We start from the raw sequence: 22,638 nt of genomic DNA, 5'->3' as shown, positions 1-22,638 counted from the left end.
GCTGCTCATGTCCAGTTGTTCTTCCCTCTGTTTCAGTGTTCGTTTAATGAATGAGTTCACTAATATGCCTGTACCTCCTAAAGCAAAGCAAGGTGAGTGGGAGCAGGGCACAGAGCAGAAAATGATGGGGTAAAGATCTGCATGGGGGGAGAGGTGTTGCACCTTGGATTTTTTTTCTTCTATTTGGTGTGGACCAAGTGTACAAGTGCAATAGGAAGTTTTTGTTGAAGGTTCACTTAGTTGTGAAGATGCCTTCTAAGAACATTCCCTTTCTAAGAAAATCAGTTGATACTCCCCATATTTTACTCCACTTCCTTCCTTGCATATTTCCAGCTGTTTATTTATCAGATTGCTCAATTCTGCTGCTTAAATCCTGCACATTCACTGATTTGGAACAAAATGGGGCCATAATGGATCCCTTAAGCAGTTGGAGATGCCCTGCAGGAATATTATCCTGGTTTCTTATTCCAGTGGGAAAACTTCAGATGTGTCTGATTTCTCCTAATACATATTTAGGCTTGATTATGGAGTGAGGTACAGCATATTTTTTGATGCAAATAAATTATCTTAAAGGTTTCAGTTATTTAATCTTAATTTTAAACCAAGTCTGTTACATTTCAAACTTGTAGAAACAAGCACATTCCTGAAACTATTCTTTATGTAACATGATAAGGAAATATCAGGAGGAACTGGTTGTTCTGGTGATTTCCAAACAGTTCAGACATTTCTGTGGTTTCTTTCTGTAAAACAAATCTTACTGGTTTATGCAATTTATTTTACTTGTAGGTCATTTTCTTGTGTAGTTTTCAAGTGTAGTTCTGAGGTTTTGTATTGCCCATTAGGTGGAACATTCTCTCTGGCTGTTCTTGGGGTTTTTATTCTGCAGAGAGCAAAAGTGATCTGATAGAATTGCAAATACACAAAAGGTTTAAGGGTGTGTTCTTTGAGTACAAAAGAAATGCAAAAATGCAAATAGCACTAAAAATGATCTATTATGATGGCTGTTGATATTCTGGTTAATTTTCTCAGAACTTTTCCTGACTATCTGAACGTTTCTGCAGGGTGATATGTTTTAAAACAATGTTTAGAGATAAGTTGTGTTTTATAACTTCTGAGCTGAAGACCCCAAAATTATAATAAAACTATTAATAAAAAAATTGCTGGACTCCAAAACTAGTGATGTATGAAGAGCCTGTTAAGGTATAATGTAAGAAAACCTTTTTATTTATTATTACTTACATTACTTCTCTTTCACCTTGCAGCTTTAGGTGATAAAATAGTGAGAGACATCCGACCAGGAGCTGCCTTTGAACCAACCTACATTTACAGGCTCTTGACAGTTATAAAGTCAAGTCTGTCAGAAAAGGTGAGATTTCAAATCCTTGGCTTGTGGAACTGCATTGCAGGGCAGGCACAGCCCTTAAACCTCTGCAAAGCCAAACCTCAGGCTCTGCTCAAATGTCTCTAAAATCAGCTCATTGCCAGTTCATGGTAATGAAGCTAAATTGTCTTGGGACCAGAATTATAGGAAAATGTTAATTACAGATTTGGCAGTTTAAGGTGTCAGAATAATGGAAAAATTACTGTTGGAATAGAACATCTCTTTTTATAATGGAGTTAACCAATTGATTTGCATTTAAGAGCAGTTGTTCATTTTTATGAGGAATTCAGCTAAGACTGATTGAAGGTCCAGAAATTTCAAAATGCCTGTTCAAGTTTAATTTCAATATAAAGAAAAGATAATAATTCAAACTGTCCTTTGATTTGGCCTTGGTTTGACAGCAGCTTTTAGTAGTGGTTGTAAAAGAAATGGGGGGAAGAAAATTCCAACTGACATGTGAAATGGAATTTGTATTGAGAAAAATGCAGAATTCTTACAGCTATTGTGTAGCTGATGTGTGTATTTACTGCTTATTGCAGTTTGGGTTTAACTGGTTAAAAAAAGTTCATGTTATAATAAAATTTAAAGTTTATTTGACATACCTTTAGACTCAGGAGTTGCTAAATTAATAGGAGAAAGCTGGATTTGTTCAGTGTCATGAACTTTCTGTTAAGAGGAAACCATGAAAAATCATAGAATTAATTGAAAAAAGTGTTTTATTCAGGGCAGGCAAGAGGATGCTGAGGAATACTTGGGATTTATCCTCAATGGACTACATGAAGAAATGCTGACCCTCAAGAAACTTCTCTCTCCACATAATGAAAGTTAGTGGATTTTTTTTTATTTTTTAATAGCAAACAAGTGATTTCAAATACTGTTTGTGTGGTGATTCCATAATACAGAGTAATGCTTGGAGTAGATATTGAGATAGGGATAGAATGCCATGTTTTACAGGACTGGAACACAAGCAAATAATATTTTGTTAAAATTTGGACACAGTGAGTCCACTCTGCCCAGTTTGTGAATGATCTGAAGAGTTACTGGGTTTCTGGAAAGGCATCATGGCTCTGCCAATACTCTGAATCACAATAAGTCACATTCCTGGTTCTCCTAAACAACAAAATTACAAAACTCAAAATTACACCTTTTTACTGAGCCCAGCTAAGCATTATTTGGGGTTAATCAGTCTTGTTTGTTGTTTATAATACCTGCAATGTCAGTGGATTTTGACTCTCCGTGGGAGTTCAAAAATATATCAGTGTCTTTTTCACTGATCTTTAAACCAACTGTTAAGATCTTTTTTTCTAATACAAACCAATATACTAAATTATTTGAAAATTCTTACTGACAGAGTTGGAGGAGAATTTAGTTTGAAAGAATTACTATAATTTGTGTGCAGAGTAAAATGTCATTTGAGTTTATAGAGGCTTTAGCTTGACCCCCCTTTACAAATAAAATCCTGCAAGCCTTAGCCAAGTAAGAATTCAGATCACTAGTTACTCAGTTTTATTTGGTAGGGTAAATTTTTTAGGATATAAAGTCATACCATTTTTTGTTCCTTAGCTCTGTGCAGTTTATAACCTCCTGACTTTGGCACTAGCTGGGAAAATATTTGCTAAGCTTTGGGTTCCCTGTAAAATACCTGTGCAGAAAAGGAGTTATATTTAATAATGGCATAATTCTGTTTCCAGAATAACACTTGACTTTCTAATTTTCTAGAAACCCCATAAATTTACTACTAAAAATACACCAAACTTTGCTATTTACATACAATCATCAGTGAGCTACATTCTGTTAATCCATGCATGTGTATGGATGGATTAAAACGATGCACGAAAACATTTTATCCTCAAAAAACTATTTGTACTGGGATATTTTCCTTTCAAATCCTTTATCTGTCACAAACCCCAGTGTGTTTTTTCTCTTTGTCTCTGGAAGAAGTGTCAGTGTCCAATGGCCCTGAGGCTCAGAGTGTTCCCAGGGAGGAGGAGCAGGAGGAGCAGGGGGAAGGCAGCGAGGATGAGTGGGAGCAGGTGGGACCTCGCAACAAATCCTCTGTCACTCGTCAGGCTGACTTTGTCCAGACTCCAATCACTGATATTTTTGGTGGTCACATAAGGTACAGTATTTTTTCCTCCAAGTTCATGACTTGTGTTGGCTGAATTTTTTTAAAAATGTTTTAAATGAATTGATTCTTCTGAGATCGCAAGCCCTGAATTGCAAGTGGAAAAGGAGTTTGGAATATTTATGCTTTTCCAAAGTATTTCAGAGCTTCCTAATTTTTGTGAACATCTCATGTTATAAATAAGGATACTGAGAGAGAATGAGATTTACAGAATTAAATCTGAACTAAAACATAAAATTGTGAGTTTTAGGTTATTCAGACCCTTTGTGTTTCCCAGAGAAAGCTGTGTTTAGTAGTAAAGAAATGTTAAAGGCAAAAAAAGTCTGGAAAAATATAAATTGCTACAAGCTGCAACTAGAATGAAAAGAATGTAGGATATCACTTCTATGCAGGTCTGATACCAGACAAAGGCAGAAAGTAGAATCTAAAAGAATACTTTTTAGAAAGGAAGTCTCTTGACTTGTTTGGAGAGATGTATAATTTAAAATGAAAGCAAAGTAAACACTTGCTAAAAACATACAGCAAAACAAAACTGCTAGGCTTGAGGAATTTTTTTTAAATTGGAGACAGACACTTAATTGCTGGTGTTTGACTCTCTGTGTTGCCAGATATTGAGTCTAGAAGTGTGAATAATGTGGGCTAGTGCCTTCTGCCTTGGAAATGCTCTGAAATTATTTATTCTTCTGGGTTTTGAGCCAGACAGCTGGTAAATAAAATTATATTTTCCATAGAATTTGGCAAACAGGTGTTTGTAGGTATTGATGGAGTCCTACCTTGATGGTTCATATACCCAAGGTGTTATTAATACCCCAGGTATATTTACCAGAATTTGTCACAAAAGATCTCTACATGATTCCATCAGTTTTTATATTAAAAATACTGAGATGATGCAGTTTTCTGTAGCAGTCCACAGAAAATGATATAAAGCAAAGGTAATACTGGAAAAAGGTAAAAACTTGCAACAAGCAGCAGAACCACAGGATCCAACCCAACATCTGCAGGCAGCACATCCACTTTATTTATCCTTCCACCAGGGCACAGCTCACCACAGAAACAACATCCCATGGGATGCTGGAAAGCTTCATCCTCAGGGGTGGAGATAGCAAGGACTGAATATAAAACTGTCAGTAGAATTCCACTAAATGAAAGTGTCAGAAACTGGAAAAATCCAGTGGGAAAGGAGTGAGGAGAAGATGATTCAAGTTGGCATCTTCTGGCTGGGGAAGCTTCAGACTTGGAAATTTTTAGCCTATCCTTGGAGGCTTGAGTGTCTTAAATTTCTGTATAATTACTTAAAAACCCCAGCAACATGAGGCTTTAGTGGGAAAGTCCCAGGTTTTCCTGAGAATTCTTGCAGTGCCTGAGTAATTTTTCATTGAAAATGTTGCATTTTCCCATGTCCAGCTGAGATTTGTAATTGTTCTAATAAGGGACATTGTTACAGGGAAATCATAGCCCAGCAAAGGTTTTGCTATGAAATCAATTTCTGCATATCTTGTAAAGAAAATATCCTGAAGAGGCATTATAATATAATTTCTGCTTTTTAAAATGATGGTGCTGCTGTTTTTCCTGCATTCTCTTCCCTCTAAGGAATAGATATTTACCAATATTAAGCTGCACTGGCTTTCTGTTGGTGCTTCAGGGCTTTGCCTGAATAAAAAAGACTCTCTTGATTATCCTGAACATTAAAATTAACCTGAACATGAACATTTCCTACCTGACCTGGAAATATTCCACCATGGCCAAATGAGTTAAAGCTGAGTTAATTATAAATCTGGTTTCAATATATAAGAAATAATAATTTATATATATGGATACAGAAAATGATGGGAAGAAAAACTGCCAGTCCTCAATGGAGCATAATTTATATTTCCAATGACATGATTTAAGCAAACAATTTAAAATCACTGTGAAATTGGTCTTAGAGAAGTGACAAAAAATTCTGTATTTTTATTAGAGAATCAGCTATGATTTTTTCCAGTAGAAGACAGATAAGCACTGGCACTTTGCACTTGTGAAGAGCTGCTGGAAAACTAAACTGACAAAAAAGAGCCAGGAGGCAAATTTTTAAAAAAATGCTTGCCAAAAATTTCGGTCTTTTTCTTCAAACTTTGGATGCTTACCCAATAACTCTGCATAAATAAAATACAACCCCATTCACAATAATCTTAGTAGATTTTAAAATTATGCAAATTTGGGTAAATTGTTAAAACTTGATGTTTAATTTTTTATTTGAATGTGTTGCCTTAAATTAACTATAAACTGAGTTACTGAAGTAACTCATTCTTCCTTGAATGTTCTGCCTGATTGAAAAATCACACTTTATCACATTTTGATTTCTTTTTTCCTCCACAGATCTGTTGTTTACCAGCAGAGTTCCAAGGAATCTGCCACACTGCAGCTTTTCTTCACCCTGCAGCTGGACATCCAGTCGGACAAGATCCGCACGGTGCAGGATGCCTTGGAAAGCTTGGTGGCAAGAGAGTCTGTGCAGGGATACACCACAAAAACCAAGCAAGAGGTGTGTTCTGTTCACCCCTCACTCACAGCCAAGTGCTAAATTTTGAATTTAAAAGGGTTTTCACAGAGCTCTGGCTTTGCAAATAACTGTTGGAACACGCTTTAACAAAAACTTCTCCGGAGTGTCCTGCAGCAGTGAAGTGTCAGCTCTGACACAAAGTCAGCCTGCAAATAGCTGGGGTTTGAGTTGATGCTATAATTTATTGGGGATTTAATGGAGAATATACTAAATTAACAGGCTGAAGTATGGTAAAGATACATAATATTATGTTCAATATCATAACTTACCGATTCCTGAGGATTGCCAGATGCTCTTAGTAAAGGAGCAGCTCTTCAAAGTAAATACTTTTTTATTTTACAAATTATAGATTATAGTAATAATTGCAATAGAAAAGTACTTACAAGGAGGAGGAGCAGGCCTTTGGTTTGGCAGTTTGAGAACTTGTGATAGAGGATAATAATTAAACTTGCCTCATTAAGGCCTTGCCTTGTTTCCTGTGGTGGGTGGGGGTAAAGGCAGCTCTGGTGTGCAGGGATTGCTCACATGGGAATTCCATGTGCACTGTTGGTAACTCTTAGTTGTAAGTGTTCCCTCTGACTTTGATGTCTGTAAATTTTCAAAATCCTCCAGATGAGAACAGGATTAGATAAAGAAAGGATGGTTCATTTCCCTTGAAAAGCTAAAGATGAGAAGCAGAAATTTGTTTCTTTTGAATATTCAGAACATCTATTTCTTCAGTTGTTTTCCTTGTGAAAGTAGCATTTGCAAGCTGATGATGATTTACCACAAAGATCTTGTTTTGCTTCCTGTTAATTTTTTTAGTTTTTTACTCTAAATGGTTTAAAGTTTTTGACTGACACTCCAGTGCTGAGTTAGAAGAAATGGGTGTTGAAATTTGGTGCTGCATGGTATTTCAGAGTTTGGCTGGAAATACAAGCACCCACAGTGTCTTCCAGGTCTTTTTTTCAAAAGAAATTCAAATTAAAGTAGTTGTTTCTGTATTAAAATTATAATAAAAACACTGAACATATTGTCTGTAGGATATTGGAAAGAGGTAATTCTTTTTCCCCATGAGTCTCTATTCAACACACAGGTTCTAGCAGAATCAAGTCCTGCATTGAAAAACAGTATGCTCATGGTTACCAATGAAGATATTTTCTCAATTGAAAATGGAGAAAAACCTTAAGCAGTTATTTTGAGAAATATTTTTATGTCTTCATTTCTAGGAAGGGAAAACATTTTTGTTCTGCAATTCTGAGCTTGCCTCCTGGTTTCCAGGCAGAAATTTTGTGGATTGTTTGGCTATAATTATATAAAAATCACTATTTAGTAGAGAAAAGTGTGGTCATAACTCATGTTTTTCTTTCTGAATATAATGAGTTCTTTGAAATAATATTAGAACTGAAGATCCAGTGGGCTTTAAGTCACAAACGAGCGTTTATCATAAATTATTTCTGCAACAACAACAAACCAGTGTTTGCTGCTAGTGTATTTAAAATGAAATACTTATTTAAAGGAGGAAATTTAAGGAGGTGACAAAAACTGACAGGTTTTCTTCCTCTGGGTCTGTGTGTCAGGTGGAGATCAGTCGAAGGCTCACCTTAGAAAAGCTGCCCCCTGTTCTTGTTCTACACCTCAAACGCTTCGTGTATGAGAAGACTGGTGGATGCCAGAAGCTGATCAAGAATATTGAGTACACTGTTGATCTGGAAATCAGTAAAGGTGAAAGATTTATGAGCAGAATTTCCTTCTCTTCATGGGAAATATAATGTTGTATTTCCTACAAGTGTTTAATTTTCTCCCACACAATGTTTTGTCTTCATCATTGCCTGATAGTTTGGTCATTTGGGTGATTTTTTTGTGGGTTTTTTTTATAATGAAAAATCTTAAATCCTTTGGCACTTCCTGGACAATGAGTTCCTGTCTGTACAAAGCTGCTGCCAATAATGGATATTTTTATCACAAATTTAATTCAGAGAAGTGTGAAATTATTTAATTAATGAGGTGCTGGTGGAAGGAAACTGGTGTTCTATAAAAAATGCAGCCTGAAGGTAGATGATCCATAGTCAAGTATATTATTTAACAAGTATACTAGGAAATGCTTTAAATAGTGTGAGATTGGAAATTGTCCAGCATCTGAAGCTTGCCAAAATAATGCCTTTTGTTTTGAGCTGACAAATGGACTGTTAGCAAGCCAGTAGCTCAAATAGGAATAAATTAAATAAATGTATACTCATATCTCAACTGAGATCTGGACTTCTTGTCAGGCAGTGCCCTTTTGTTTACTGAATATTTTATTTTGCAGTTTCACTTTAGGAATGTAAGCATGACTTGGAATCTGAAATTGTTTCTCTCATTGTCTGACAGCAGGAATGAAAGGGGAGAAATGGAATAGTCTAATATTTTACTCTTGTCTTTTTTTCCCTTCATTTTTTGGTGGTATCTGTAAATCTTTCATAAACCACAGTCTGCAAATTCACTCCCTTGATTACCAGTTATTAGAACCTTGACCATTCTTTAAAGGCTACAGAAGAATTTCAATTAAGTGTTCTCCTTTGTGATAATGTTGTTTTCTCTGAAAAAAATTGATCCTTTTGTTAGGGAATTTCTAATGTGTGACTGTTTTTCTTCCTCCAGAGCTACTATCTCCTGGTGTGAAAAGTAAAATTTCCAAAGGCCAAAGAACCTACCGGCTCTTTGCAGGTAATTTATCTGTGTGGTCCCTCAATTGCAGATGCAGATTCTGCATGTGGAATGATGGAGACACTGGGTTACATTAAGTGTTTTCTTTTAAATTGCACTGAAGTAGCTTATGGGTGTGAAATCTCTGTGGTTGGTGGGATTTGCAGGACAGATTTGCAGGACAGGTGTCTGCTAAGAAAGGCAGGAGCCTCTCTTTGAAATGGAGAATGTAAACCCCCTCCCTCCAAATTATTATAATTTTGAAATTAAGGGGCTCTCAGGTAAAGATATGGGAATTAGGAATAACAGTTCTTTCCTAGGAAAATTAAAATAGAAATACAGTATTACAAAGAACAATCCCAAACCCTGCCAGAGTCAGAATCCAAGCTGACACCTGTCAGTCAGTCAGGGTGGTGGCAGCAGTCCCATTCCATGGTGGCTGCATCCTCCTGCAGGGGCAGATGTGGTTCAGCTGGAGCAGTGCTCCTGGAGAAGGTGCAGTTTCCTCTGAAGCTCCAGGGATGATGTGGAAGGGTCTGGCTTTCCTCTGGAATCCAGTGGGAAAGGCTGCTCTGGTGTTCCCAATCTCAGTTTTCATCTGGGTAGGAAAGGCTTGGCTCCTCCCCTGGCTGGAGCATCTCCCAGTGGGATGATGGAATTTTATCAGTCATGCACTGGGACTCAATGGCCATGAACATGAGATATCTCCTGGAGGGAGGATGGGCTGTGGAAGAGATAAAGAACACTGCCCTACCTGGTTTCAAAGATGGCCCATTAGCAGAGGATATCTCCCACAGAGATAAAGATCACTGCCCCAGCTGGTTTCAAAGATGGCCCATTAGCAGAGGATATCTCCCACAGAGATAAAGATCACTGCCCCAGCTGGTTTCAAAGATGGCCCATTAGCAGAGGATATCTCCCACAGAGATAAGGATCACTGCCCCAGCTGGTTTCAAAGATGGCCCATTAGCAGAGGATAACTCCCACAGAGATAAGGATCACTGCCCCACCTGTTCAACAGCTGGTGACAGAATTCACACTTTCGATCACATCCTGTACTGCAACCTACAGCATCCCTAACCCCTGAAGCTTTTCCTAGACCATCTGCAGTGTAGGACGGGATCTCTGTGCCCCATTTAACCCCTGCCTGTCCCCACAGTCGTGTACCACCACGGGAACAGCGCCACGGGCGGGCACTACACGACGGACGTGTTCCAGATCGGCCTCAACGGGTGGCTGCGCATCGACGACCAGGCAGTGCGGGTGGTGCACCACTCGCAGGTGGTGAAGGCAGCCCTGGAGCGCACAGCCTACCTCCTGTACTACCGCCAGGTGGACCTGCTGTGAGCCACAGCACCTGTACATGCTCTTCTGAGTGAATTTACCTTCTTTTTGTTCCTTTTGGGTTTTTTTTCCCCACTTTTTATTGTTTTTTGGTTTTTTTTTTGGTCCCCGCGCAACTATGGGTAGAGCGATAAAGGAAGCTGCCGTTTGTGCACAACGTAGTTTGTGTTGAGTTTTTTTTTGACTTTGCAGAATGAAGTGGCTCGGTTGGAAGCCTTGTGAATCACACAAAAAAAATTTAAAAAAAAAAGAAAAAAAATTAGAAAAGAAATAAAGTTCATCCGAGTTAATGCTGAATCCTAAGATAATAAAAAGGGGATTTGCATTTAATTCCCACTTTCTAATTACGTAGTAGAAGAAAACCCTGCACCAGCAACAGAACTTGTAGATTTCTGTGAAAATGTTTTATCTTTACTTCAGTAAAAAAAGAAAAAAATTAAAAAAAAAAATAAAAAGAAAAGCTCTCTCTGCTTCCCCAATAGTTTTTTGATAAGTGGTAAAAATATGAGCCGATGTGTATGAGATGGAAATGGTCCTTTGTGCTTCAAAACATGTACAAACTGCAGAGTTGCTGGTTCCTGATAGGAAGACACATTTTAATAATTGTGCGATGAGAAACTGCTTAAGTACACATTGCAGATCAAATATTTGGAGTTAAGATGTTAGTCTATATAGATGGGTGATTGTAACTTTATTGCTATTAAGAAATTTCAAACTGCATTTATGCTTCTGTGTACATGAAATTAAGAAAATGGGCAAAATAATTAAGATTGATATTTCTTTAAGTCTGCTTTGTTTAATTTTGCTGTCTGCTCTCCTATAATGTTGAGTTCCTAATTGTACACAGTTTAGTGATACCTAGAAGTATAAAGTTGTCGCCCATCAATAAAAGTCACAAAGTTGGTTTAAGGTGTGTGTGTGGGTTTTGTTTTTCCTCAGGTGTGAATCCTACCCTTGGAAACTCTAAAGGTTTCTGTCTAGCACTTCTCAAGGTATAAGGAGCCTTCCCCAAACTAAGTGCAGATGATTTTTCTTTGCTTCTACAACTTTCTGAAAACCTCAGAAATGTTCCTGTTTTGCATTCAGGTGGAACTGAATTTAGAGGGGAGGAGGAAAGGAATGTGGCACTACCAGGGCTGAGCACTGAGCAGCCAGGGGAGGGGATGGAATTGCTTCTGTGTCCTCCTGCAAACCTGCACTGTTGGTTCTGAAGCAGATGGTTTTGTTTGTTTCTTCAGCCAGCTGACATTGCCCTGGAGAACTTGTGGTAAAAATATTTCCTTGATCAGCTCCCTGTTGCTTTCTCTAAAAAACTCCTATATATTATTTAATTTTTTATGATAGTGGTGTTATGTCCTTATTTCATCCTGTCTCTCCTGCCCTCATGCTGTCCCACAGGGGAGGGAGTTTCCTGCCCAGAGCTCTGGCTGGAGGAAGGAGCATCCCAACCCCATGGCTCTTTGGGGTGCTCCTGCTCTGCTGAGAAGGTTTAGTGATGCTCTGGCATTTCTTTGGGCTGTCCAAATATATTGCTATGTTTTTCTGCTCATGCTTTATTAATATTTTCTTACTTACAGTTAATGACTGCTTGTCATTTTGATGCCATTCCACCGATTCCAAAACAATTTTCTGTGCAAAGCTGACTTGAATTTTAACTGATAGCAAGGAAAACCTCATCTCCTAGAGCTGGGAATGCAAAAGGATTTGATGATCTGAGGGCATCCCTGTGATGGGAATTGCCCCAGAGCCCCACAAGGAGGATTGTGAGGTTATTCCAAAAAAGAAAGAACCAAATTTTGAACTTAGAGCTCTGTGCTGGATATTATGCACATCCTGTTCCTGGAACCTGGTTGATGTGGTTTTCTGTACAGCAGAAATGCTGTTTTTAATTAATCCTGTGTCTGTATTGGATATTTATTTAGCTCTATCTCTAGTGCATTGTAAAAAAAGTGCATTTCTGGTAGTGAATAGTCCAGAGAAAACTGCAGGTGATCAGTAATTAATATATTACTTAATTGAGGTCACATATGTTACTATTCTAAGAAATGGTAATGAGTCATTGCCAGTTTAAAAATCAAGTGTTGAAATTCTCTCAGTATGACTTGAAATTGTCTCAGTATCACTTAAAAGTGAATTTTTGCATTTTTTACTAAGGATATTACAAATGTATTTGTCACTAGAAGGGAAATAAAAGTATGTGGCAACAGTGATGTGGACACACAGCCACAATTTTTATTGTCTGTATTAACTCCTCCCATGGTTGCAAAACAAGGGGCTTGCAGCTTTTGATCATTTGCTCTGTGTGTGATTATGTAAAAGAAAAACCCCAACACCCACCATGATACACCATAAGTCCAGTGCTTGTTTACTGAAGTTTAAACCAGATTGTGAGAAATTGTTGGGGGTTTTTTGGTTTTTTTTTTTAATGCACTTTAAGATCTGAAGTTTTCAAAATGAGAAACTGGATGTGCAGGTTCAAAGGGCTGTGGGGAAAACCTTGTGCCTTGAGCCAGATGGGTGAGGGAGGAGGGGTATTAAAGCCACGAGGTGTTTGGGGCTGGGGGAAGGTGTTTTAAGTAGGAAATTGCTGTTTTGTACAAGATGCTCTGGGTTGCAGCATGGTCAAGAGAGGGGCATCTCCACCCTGCTGGAGTGATGGATGTGACAGGGATTTCTTGGCTCCCTCAGGTAAAGACAGCCCAGGCAGGAGGGGGATTCCCCCAGACCTGAACGTGGCAGTGCCCACCAGGAGCAGCTCAGGGGCTCTGATTCCCCCAAAGCTGACCATGGCAGTGCCCAGTGCCCACCAGGAGCAGCTCAGGGGCTCTGATTCCCCCAAACCTGAACGTGGCAGTGCCCAGTGCCCACCAGGAGCAGCTCAGGGGCTCTGATTCCCCCAAACCTGAACGTGGCAATGCCCAGTGCCCACCAGGAGCAGCTCAGGGGCTCTGATTCCCCCAAACCTGAACGTGGCAATGCCCAGTGCCCACCAGGAGCAGCTCAGGGGCTCTGATTCTCCCAAAGCTGACCATGGCAGTGCCCACCAGGAGCAGCTCAGGGGCTGCTGCTCCCCCTGTGCTCTCACTGCTGGTGATCACACAATCCCTGCTGCCACTGGGTTCTTTTCACTCTGTTCACAGGAGTCAAACCAGGGAATCAATCCCCTGCAGCTCTGTGCCTCTCACCCTGCCCTGCTTTGGGGCTGTTGCTGCTGAGCTGTGTTTGAGTAGGAAATAAAGGGGCATTAATTCCATTCAAGACTCACTGTCTGCCTGCTCAATTAGGAGGGCATAGGGAAATCTGTGTCTCTTCCCATTCATTGGCTATTACATTAAAAGCCTCTTTGCTAATATATACTTATATATGCAGCCTGCTTTATGTGGCTTTTACCACATATGAAATGGAGACGTTATAATCAAGGCAGTAATAACGAGGAATGATTAAAAGTAATTTCTGATTGTTTTGGCTTTGGTGGAACATATGACCCCAAGCTGCTGACTCAAGACAAAATGAGGTGGGTAAAAATTCTTGTTCCAGGCTGTGCTCATCCCTGAGCACAACCAGGCCCTGTGTATGTCTTGTGCAGTGAAACCGTCCTGGTGTATATTAAAAAAATAAATTAAAAACTCAAATCTTTGTAAAGCGGCCAGGTTGATGGAGCAATCAGACAGCCCAAACCATCCTACAGGGATTCATTTCCCATATGGATATTTGTGGAGATTACAAAATACCAAATTCCTCTGAGGTCTGGAAATTATTTGTACGTGGGTATGTGAGATTTAAAATGAGTTAATTCAGCTTTATGGTAATGGGAGTGAGCAGCACCTTCTGTGAGTCAGGGCTGGGGAGCTGAGTGGTTTGGGGGTGGCAGCCTGTGGGGGCACGAGGGTTCACTGTGATGGGGTGAAATTCACTGTGTTCTGGGGAAATTTGGAACTGGGGGGCTGCAGCACCTTTCAGCTAATTAAATAAGCCTACAGCAAACTCACTGATACAGAGGAAATCATAAGAGCAGGGAAAAAAAAAAAAAAAAAAAAAAAGATGATACAGTGATTTCACAGTAAAGCAGTGCAGAACCTTCTGTCAGCCCAGTCCTGGGTGGTCTTTGAGGTGCCTGTGTTGGTGTCTGAGCTTTTTTTGGGAGCAAACTGCCCAAGCTGCACTGAGTGGCTCCTGGCAGGGCAGAAGTGCCCGGTCCAACTGCTGCACCCCGCGTTGTTGGTTCCCAGAGCCGGTTTGTTTGGAAGTAAATAGCAACTCTGTAAATACAGCTGGGAGAGTGTGGGCAGCGGGAAGAGCAGCCAGAGGGGCTGGTGTGGGGCTGGCACTGGCTGGTGAGGACTGGCTGCCCAGCTCAGCTCGAAACAGGCTGGAAGATACAGCCCCAGGGATGACAATCTGTCCCTTCTTGAGAAATTCTCAGGAAAACGCTGTCCGAGATGGAGTCAGCCTTGGTGCTGACTTCAGAGGGCTCTTTGCTCTGCTTGGAACACTGATGCTCTCCCAGCTGCCAATATTTGCTCCTCTGCTCTGCTGAACGAGTTTGATAAATGTCCCTCTGCTTTCTGAGCGCTGCTGGGTTTAAACAAACCTCTGGGAATATCTTGTAAACTCCCTCCTAGTAAACAGTAAATAAAAGCGGTTGGTGTTTTGCCTGAAGAAATAAATATTGACTGCTTAGAAGAATGAAAGGACTTTTTTTTTTTTTCTCTTTTTTTCCCCGAGAAGTTTGGAAAGAGGACAAGGATTTGGAAAAATCACAGCTGCTTTTCTGGGATGTGCCGGTTCCCGGGAGATGGGTGCTCCCTGGCTCGGTGCTGGGTGTGGCTGGTGCCCCTGCTCGGGGGGACATCCCGGGGGATGTTTCGGGACGGGGATCCCACGGGAATCCCGCCGATCCCGATGCCCGGAGCGGCGCAGAGATGCCGTGACACACTCACGTTGTTGCTTACGATAGCGGTTTGGGTTTTCCCTGTTTGTTTACTTCAAGAAAAAGGAAGGAACTTTTAGCTTGTCTTTTGCTCAATCGTTTCCTTTCACAGTGAGTAAAACCACGGAGCTGGATGCCAAAGCTGGAGCTGTTGGGACATCGGCAGAGGTGAGTCCTGCCTGCGTGTTTCACCAACTTTTTGCATTCCCTATTCCCCGTAGCTCCTGCTTTACACCGGAGGAATTCAGCGCTGGGAGAGCTTTGACAGCAAACTACAGAGTGCTTTTAATTAATCTCCTGTTCCCAGCAAAAGCCCGGCTGTGGGAAAAAGGGGATACAGTGGGATTTACTGGGGGGGCTGGAGCTGGGGAATCGAATCCCTGTGAGGAGCAGCAATGGCTGAGCCGCATTCGGGGGTGGCAGCTGGCTTCAGTCCCTTCCAGAGAGAATTCCCTCCGGAATTCCCCCTCTTGTCACTGGAGCCCCTGCCCGGGGGTCGCGGTCCCCCCAGTGCGGGGAGGATTCCCCTGGAATTCCTGGTGCGAGTCCCGGAGCCGACTGCTGGGGACAGCACAGCCAACACTTTTATAGGATCGGGGGCTGCCCTCCTCCTTCCTCCTCCTCCTCCTCCTCCTCCCTTAGGAGGATGGTCCTGCTCCTCCGAGCCCCAGTGACCGCCCTTGAGCTGCTGATCCCACCCAACACCCCTCTCCTTTCCCCCTTCTTTTCCCCTCCCTTTTCTTTCCTTCTCTCTCCACGCCCGTTGTCACAGGGGATGATCCAGGGCTCTCCCCTCTGCCTGGAGAGCATAAATACCACTGGGGAGCTCTGTGAGACTGCACTTGGTCCGAGTTGCTGAGCCCAGACCTTGCACATCCCGCACCTCCTGGGGCTTATTCCATCCTTTCCCCCTCCTCCTCGTTTAAATATTTCAGATACATTAATTTGCTTTCCACAAGCAGGCTTGGAGGAGCTGCAATTACCTGGAGACTTGGAAGTACTCAGCAAGGTAAGTGTAAAGTTTGGTCCTGGCTTCTGAAATGTTGTTTTTGGGGTGGTGGGAGTGTAAGAAATAACTCTTTAAGAAGGCAGAGTTTTAGTAACTTCTCCAAAAAGTTGCCTGGATGTAATAACACAATTCTGTCTGAACTTCCCTCATGTGCTCTCTGCAGAATTTAATGCAAGATTAACAAGCATTAATCTGGAATGAATGCGAGGAGTTTGCAAATACAGGAGTGGATTTCTATGCAAATAGAAAATATCCAAGGGATGCTGTTGCAGTCCCCAGGAGCTGATACCTGTGGGCACATTTGTGTTTCTGCAGCTCTGCTCTCAAGTCCTGTAGGAAAGGAATTTCAGTGTCACCACACGTGGTGCCTGTTACCAGTGGGTTTTCCATGTGGTTTTACATAGAGAATCACCCACTAGGGTTCTTTGGGAGTGGACTGAAAGGGAAGATCCAGATGTTTAGGGCCATGGCCTTGAATATGCTGAATCTGTGGTGTGTTCAGTGCAGTGTGTCACTGTTGTCCTGTCTTGTCATCCTGCTTTGGAAACCAAGACAATTCTGCAAAGCTTGCAGTGTGTGTATCCCAGGGAAAGAGATGACCTGGAGTTTAGTGCTTCATGTTGTGGCTTTATCCCTGGATTTCTTTGCACAGCTTAAAGTTGATCCCAGGCTAACTCATCCTAGATCCCAGGCTGGCTCAGGTTAGAAGCTGATCCCAGGCTCAGTTTAGAAGCTGATCCCAGGCTAACTCCCCTCTGCTTTGCTGTTTAAATGCTCTCCTGACACCCTGAGCTAACTTTGCATTTTCCTTGTCAGCTGGTGTTATGTGTAACTCCACAGACCCTGGGATGTTTTAGCTGCAGATTGTCACCCATAACCCAGGAGCAGGCAGGAGCTCCTGTGCTTCACCAGGGAGGCAGTCAAGGCTCAGTGTCCCTGAGGAGCAAGGTGACATGGGGACATGAGTGCAGGACCAGCCTGCATGTGGCTTTAGCAGTGTCTCTGCCAGGCTTCAGATGTAACCAGCTCTCCTGCTTTTCTGTGCAGAGCAGACACCATCCATTAGCTGGGGAAATAGCTTTCTAAAAATAATCTTTCCCAAAGTCCAGTGCTGCACTTTAACTCCCTCAGACCCCAGAAGAAGGCCTCCCATTTCTCCCCACTTTGGACAGGCTTTGCAGCATATTCAGGAATCCTTTTCTGCTGACTCAGTCATTTCTGATGGCTCCCAGATGTTCACCTGGCACCAGTGTCAAGGGCCTGGTGTGTTTAAAGGGAGGTTGTGCTCCTCTTGAACCCTTGAAGTCAACAGCAGAGGCTTCCTCAGCTGACTGTCAGCTGATAATTTTCTGTGAATAATGTCAAACCCCAGCTCAAAGGCAATGTGATTTCAGCCTCCCTGGATGAGGAGCTGCTGCTGCAGCCCTGAGGCATCACCCAGCCCTGCAGGGCACTGGGACTGGCTGGAGCACACATGTCCCAGTGTTTCCTTGCACCTGGGCATGAGGATTTTGAGAGGTGGATGGATGGACATCTGAAATCTGTGAGCATCTTTCCCTGGTCAGGGAACTCTCTTCTCCCTGTCCCTCTCTGATCCCTTTATCCTTCCATGGGATGCCCAGCGCTCCTCACCCCAAACCAAAGCAGAGACAGGGACTTGCACACCCCGAGTGAAATAAAAGATAAAGCCAAAATGACCTAATTTTGACGAGGTGCTGGTATCCTTTTGCTGGCAAGTGGGAGCCAGGGAAGCACATCCTGAGGAATAAAGCACCATCTGTTGTGAGGTTTTGGCTGGCTGTCCCAGCCAGACGCGCTGGCTTCGCTGCCCAGCCGTGAGCGGGGCAGCTCCTCTGGCTCTCAGATGCTACAGCTGATTTTTTTTCAATCTGCCCTTTCTGAAAGTTCAGTGTTTGCCTTAGATGGGTGGTGGATTTGGGCTCCTGTTTAGCAAAGGGCACCCGGCCAAACGAGGGGTGCAAGGGCGGCTCTGAGAGCCGGCTGTTCCTGCAGGGAGAGCTGCCGGGGCTAAATGGCCACATTGTCAGTGGCCCTGGCACTGCCGCTATTTTTAAACTCTCAGGGAAGTGCCTCAAAGTAGGAATTGTTCCCTGAATTTGGGTCAGACAGTCTACAAAAGCAACTGCTCCTTTTGCCTCCCCTAGCCCGGTTGGAAAGCCGGGCTCCTGCCTGGGGGGAAGCGAATGCCGCAGGCAGGGCTGAGAAGAGGATGAGGTTAAAGGCGTGTTTGTGCCCCTGCCACCGAACGTCCTGTCCCCCAGGTGTGCCTGGAGCCGGGGACAAGGCGTGTGTGTTCGCTTAGCAGCAGGAAATGATGAGAAGCTGTCACCCAAACCGAGCAAATCACATCCTGCATTGTTGTACCCAGGCTTAATGCGCTGCCTGGAGAGAGGCTCGGGGCAGCTGGTTTTCATCTCAGCCCAAGAATGAAGCCTCCAGCAGGGACTCTGTGTCTTTTGTGCTGTCAGCCAACAAGTTTTTGGGGATTCGCTGAGGTTTTTTTTGTGCAAAGCACCTCGTTCTTTTCTATTGCTCTCCTCAGATGTTGCTGTAGTGGGTTGGGGGAAAAGGAGATTGGGACTTTGTGCTCCAGCATAGCTTTTCCAGCTGGGAGTTAGACGACTATTCCCTGCTCTGGTTGGTTTCCAGCTCATCTGGTCTCGGAGTGTCCAAGTGCCGTGTCATTGGGTGAAACTCCTTGAATAATTCCTGCTAATCTGGTTTTTGTTTCCGGCCGCTGCAGAGGAATGCTTTCAGCGTGGTTTTCAACAGTGCTGTCAAAACCAGATCCTCTCCTCGTGCTGGAGACAGGGACTGGGCAGTTTTATTCCAGAAGTTAGCCCCAAGGAGGGGGATCCTGTCTGTCTCTTTTTCCGGCTGGGTTGATGCTGCTCCTTGGAGCACACCTCTCCTCCTGTGAATAGCTCCCGATCCAAACAAACCCAGCCAAGGCGCTCCAGGATGGATAAACTGGAGCACGGAGAGGGGCGGCAGCGCTTGGGAATGACAGATGGAGCAGGAGCGCTGCGGGGCAAGGGACGGGGATTAAACGGAGCTGTTCAAGGACCAAAGCGGGACCTTCTCCGGGTGCTGACGGCATCCGAGAGCTGGGGACACCTAATCTGGCCGGGGGAGGGCGGCCAGGCTGCTGCCGCTCCATAACTCACATCCCGGAGCGCCACTCCGCGTCACTGCCCCGGGGCCGCTCTGCTCTGAAAAATTGGGTCACTTTGGCTTTATCTTCTATGTCACTCAGGGTGTGCAGTCTCTTCCTCTGCTTTGGTTTGGTGAGGAGGGCTGAGCGTCCCAAGAAAGAATAAAGGGATCAAAGAGGGACAAGGGGCAGAGTTCTCTGGCCGGTGTGTCACTGCCCCAGAACCGGGGCTGCTCTCTTCTGCTTTTCAAAATTAGGTCACTTTGACTTTATCTTCTATTTCACTCGGGCTGTGCAAGTCTCTTCCTCTGCTTTGGTTTGGGGTGAGGAGCGCTGAGCATCCCAAGGAAGGATAAAGGGATCAGAGAGGGACAGGGAGCAGAGTTCCAGCCCTGGGGCTGCTCTGCCTGCGGGCTCACTGCCCAAAATCAGCCCTTGCTCGGCTCTGCTGCAGCCTCAGGAGCAGCTCTTGCTGCTGCCTCACCTCCTCATCCAGCTCGCTGGGGATTTTACCTTCCCTTCTATTCATAAAATAAAAGCATTCTGGGCTTTACCAGCTGCTCTTTGGGGGACAGCTCCAAATGTCCCCCTGCCTGGGAAGGGATGGAGCTGGGGCTGCCAGGGATGCCAGGGGTGCAGCAGGCATCCACCTGGGATGTGTTCACTCCCCAATCAGCAGCAGTGGAATTCCCAGTGTAATAAACTGAGTCCCCCCTTCTTGTGGTGCTGTTTGTGTCTCCCTGGCTTTGGGGTGAGCAATAATTTTAAGCACCACTCTTTCTCAAGCTCAAATCTGTGCTGTGTGACCTCTTTGTTGGGGGACAAATGCACTGAGAGCTCCTGTGGCACTGCTCTGACTGTCTGTTTCTCCCCAAATTGCAGACCTGCACTGAACCACGAGAGTTCCTGCACAAAAACCAACCATCATCATCATCATCTCTGCTTCTGCTGGCAGCATGAGCCCTGCCCTGCCTTGGATCATTCCTCTTGGATGTGTGCTGCTGCTGACAAAGACAGCTGAGTGCTTTATCTTGCCCAACTCAAGCCACCTGGAGAGCATCCTGAGCAAATACCAGGATGGGGAAGTTCACTCCAGGTCCAAGAGAGCCATTTTATTCTCAGACAGACAGGAGATACTGATGCTCCACAATAAATTGAGAGGTCAGGTGTATCCAGTGGCCTCTAACATGGAATACATGGTGAGTCTAAAACCTGATACATCACTTTTCTTTTTTTTTTTTTTTTTAATTCCTAGCTGTATTTTAATTTTCCTTGGGATGTGAAAGGTGTAGTGAATTTCCTCTGAAATAAGTTTTTCTCAAGATGTTTCCTGAAGCCTTTCATTGCAGAGTGAATGATGCTTTAGCTCAATGGCCTGTTTTGGTTGGAGAGGGCTGTTGATGGGTCATTGAGTCCATCCTCTGCATAGGACTGGTTCCATTATTCATAAAAGAGCATCTGGCCCAGCCCTGGATGCATCTCTGGTGATGGCAATTCCCCAGCCTGCCTCAGCAGGTTCTTCCATTTCCTTCAAGTCATAAAAGCAGCAAATTTTCCCCAGTGTTTAACCCCTGCTCTCCCTGTGAAAGCTTCCAGGCTGTTGTGGGCACACCACAGTCTGCTCAGGGAATCTTCTGGTGGTTTTTCAGGTTGCCAACCCAATGCTGGAGGTGGCACCTGCCCTCAGTCACACACTGATCACCTGAGCTTAGCAAAGTGAGCCAAACCCCCACCTTGCTCCTGGGAATCTGCACAGGACCACAGGGAAAGGGGCCTGAGGAATGTGGCTCCATCTAAAAAGAATTTCAATCACTGGAAATAGCTGGAAAGGCTCTGAGAGTTCCTGGGTGGATGGGTCAGTGCTGTTGGTTTTTGTAGCTCAGGAAACCAAAATAAAAGTTTGGTCAATGTGTTTTCCCACTTCAGAGGGAGAACTTAAAAGTTGGAGGAGTATGAAATACGCCTTTGCCATCAACAATTCACAGGAATATTTTTTTTTCACCTGATGCCAGAGACCCTATTTGAGCTATTTTTGTCGTGCCATCAAAATATTACAGGGCCACGAAATGATGTAGGCAAATAATTACTTTTTGTGTGCCTTTTCTCAGTGTGCAAATATAGTTCTGACCAAAACTAGTCTGCCTTCAACCGTGTGCTCCCGCTGATGGATCAAATGATGGATGACTTGTTAAGACAGTGTTTAAAAGGGTAAAATAAAAATATGCTTAAATGTAATATAAAATTGTTTGCCAGCTGTGCTGAAGTGAGGGCTGCAGATGGAAAATCCTGCCTTTTGTGACTGCAGGGATGAAGGGAAGAGAAGGGAGGGCAGGGGGAGGTGAGGAAGGACAGCTCGGTCCCTCCACACCAGCTGGGTTTTGGTCCCTTTTTTGCCAGAAATCTTGTGCCTTTCTAAGAACCAGGAACTGTATCCCTTTCTCAGCAGCTCTCACATTATCCTGCAGGGAAGTGCTGCCAGAAGAGGCGAGGGGGGTGATTTGCAGAGGGTAAACACAAAGCAGGAGCGAGCCCAAGGTGTTTTGGCAGAGCAGCCCAGGCTGGGCTGCTGTTTGCCTTCTGTGTTTGCCTTTGCTCAGGGAGCTTTTCTAGTGGTTTTTATGGGTGATTGAGGGCAAATGAAAGGGCCTTATGTGCTCTGAAGAAAGGAGCTGAGTATGAGATGGGGCTGCTTGGAAGGGCTATAATCAGCCTTTCATGTGCTGGTGTTTACCCTGTATGACTTGGAAACACCATGTATGTGCTGAACGGGAATTTCTCTTTAATCCTTTGTCCTGCAGAGGACATTTCTCATTTGGACTCATTTAAGAGGATGGTCTGTCTTTAGAACCATAGATAAACTTTGCTCTTTCCCTTTGATGACAGAGTGGAGAGTCACTGGAGATGTGCTGGGATAATTTGTGGATGAGTAGGTAGAGTTTGTTCTAGCCCATCAATCTCCAAACACCCCCTTGTGAAAATTCTTTCTCTATATCTGATATATTAAGTGATCTAAAAGGGAAATGGGACCTAATGTAATCCAGGAAAGGGACTTATTTAACTGCTACTGGATAAACTTCAGTTGCTGGACACTGTTAATAAGAAAGCAAGAACACTGTGAGTCCTATGACTTATCTGGTGATCAAAAGAATTATTATATACATATGGGATAAAGGCAAAGCAGGCTGAAGAATGAAGAAAGAAACGGTTTAGCTGCTGGGTCTGTGTAATTAATTGAAAGCTGGCACAGGTATCCAGTGCTAATGGAAAATGAGTGAGCAGGGCACAACTTCCTGACAAAATTCAGTTCAAAATTACCTTAACCCTTCTAGCAGCTCCATGATTGACACTTCCAGAGTGCATTTGGACTGTTTAACAGAAGTGGATGGGTGCCAAGGGCAAAACAAACTCCTTGTTAACAGTCCCAGAGTGAAAAGGACATAACGGACTCAGAGGAAAAAGGACATAATGGAT

The 22,638-nt window shown here is 43.3% G+C and overlaps 3 protein-coding genes across 3 annotated transcripts in view; 2 read left to right on the top strand and 1 right to left on the bottom strand.

Annotated features, from left to right (window-relative positions):
• Window positions 1-10,962, top strand: part of USP10 (ubiquitin specific peptidase 10) — a 46,194-nt gene extending 35,232 nt beyond the window's left edge. The window contains exons 7-14 of the mRNA XM_079315972.1: window positions 37-92; window positions 1,263-1,366; window positions 2,106-2,205; window positions 3,320-3,500; window positions 5,862-6,027; window positions 7,605-7,749; window positions 8,665-8,730; window positions 9,869-10,962. Coding sequence (XP_079172098.1) covers window positions 37-92; window positions 1,263-1,366; window positions 2,106-2,205; window positions 3,320-3,500; window positions 5,862-6,027; window positions 7,605-7,749; window positions 8,665-8,730; window positions 9,869-10,056 — 1,006 coding nt within the window. The 3' untranslated portion in view covers window positions 10,057-10,962. The remainder of the gene's footprint in view (window positions 1-36; window positions 93-1,262; window positions 1,367-2,105; window positions 2,206-3,319; window positions 3,501-5,861; window positions 6,028-7,604; window positions 7,750-8,664; window positions 8,731-9,868) is intronic.
• Window positions 1-22,638, bottom strand: part of COTL1 (coactosin like F-actin binding protein 1) — a 346,092-nt gene that overhangs the window by 79,087 nt on the left and 244,367 nt on the right. The gene's annotated exons all lie outside the window — the stretch shown is intronic.
• The window catches only part of CRISPLD2 (cysteine rich secretory protein LCCL domain containing 2), a 30,272-nt gene continuing 22,583 nt past the window's right edge, over window positions 14,950-22,638 (top strand). Inside the window, exons 1-3 of the mRNA XM_079315870.1 lie at window positions 14,950-15,151; window positions 15,946-15,992; window positions 20,050-20,366. Of these exons, the coding sequence (XP_079171996.1) occupies window positions 20,124-20,366 (243 nt within the window). The 5' untranslated portion in view covers window positions 14,950-15,151; window positions 15,946-15,992; window positions 20,050-20,123. The remainder of the gene's footprint in view (window positions 15,152-15,945; window positions 15,993-20,049; window positions 20,367-22,638) is intronic.

Source organism: Erithacus rubecula (assembly GCF_903797595.1).
Source record: "Erithacus rubecula genome assembly, chromosome: 12".
NCBI lineage: Eukaryota > Metazoa > Chordata > Aves > Passeriformes > Muscicapidae > Erithacus > Erithacus rubecula.
The sequence above is the reverse complement of the archived record's forward strand: the minus strand, read 5'-3'. Positions and strand labels throughout refer to the sequence as shown.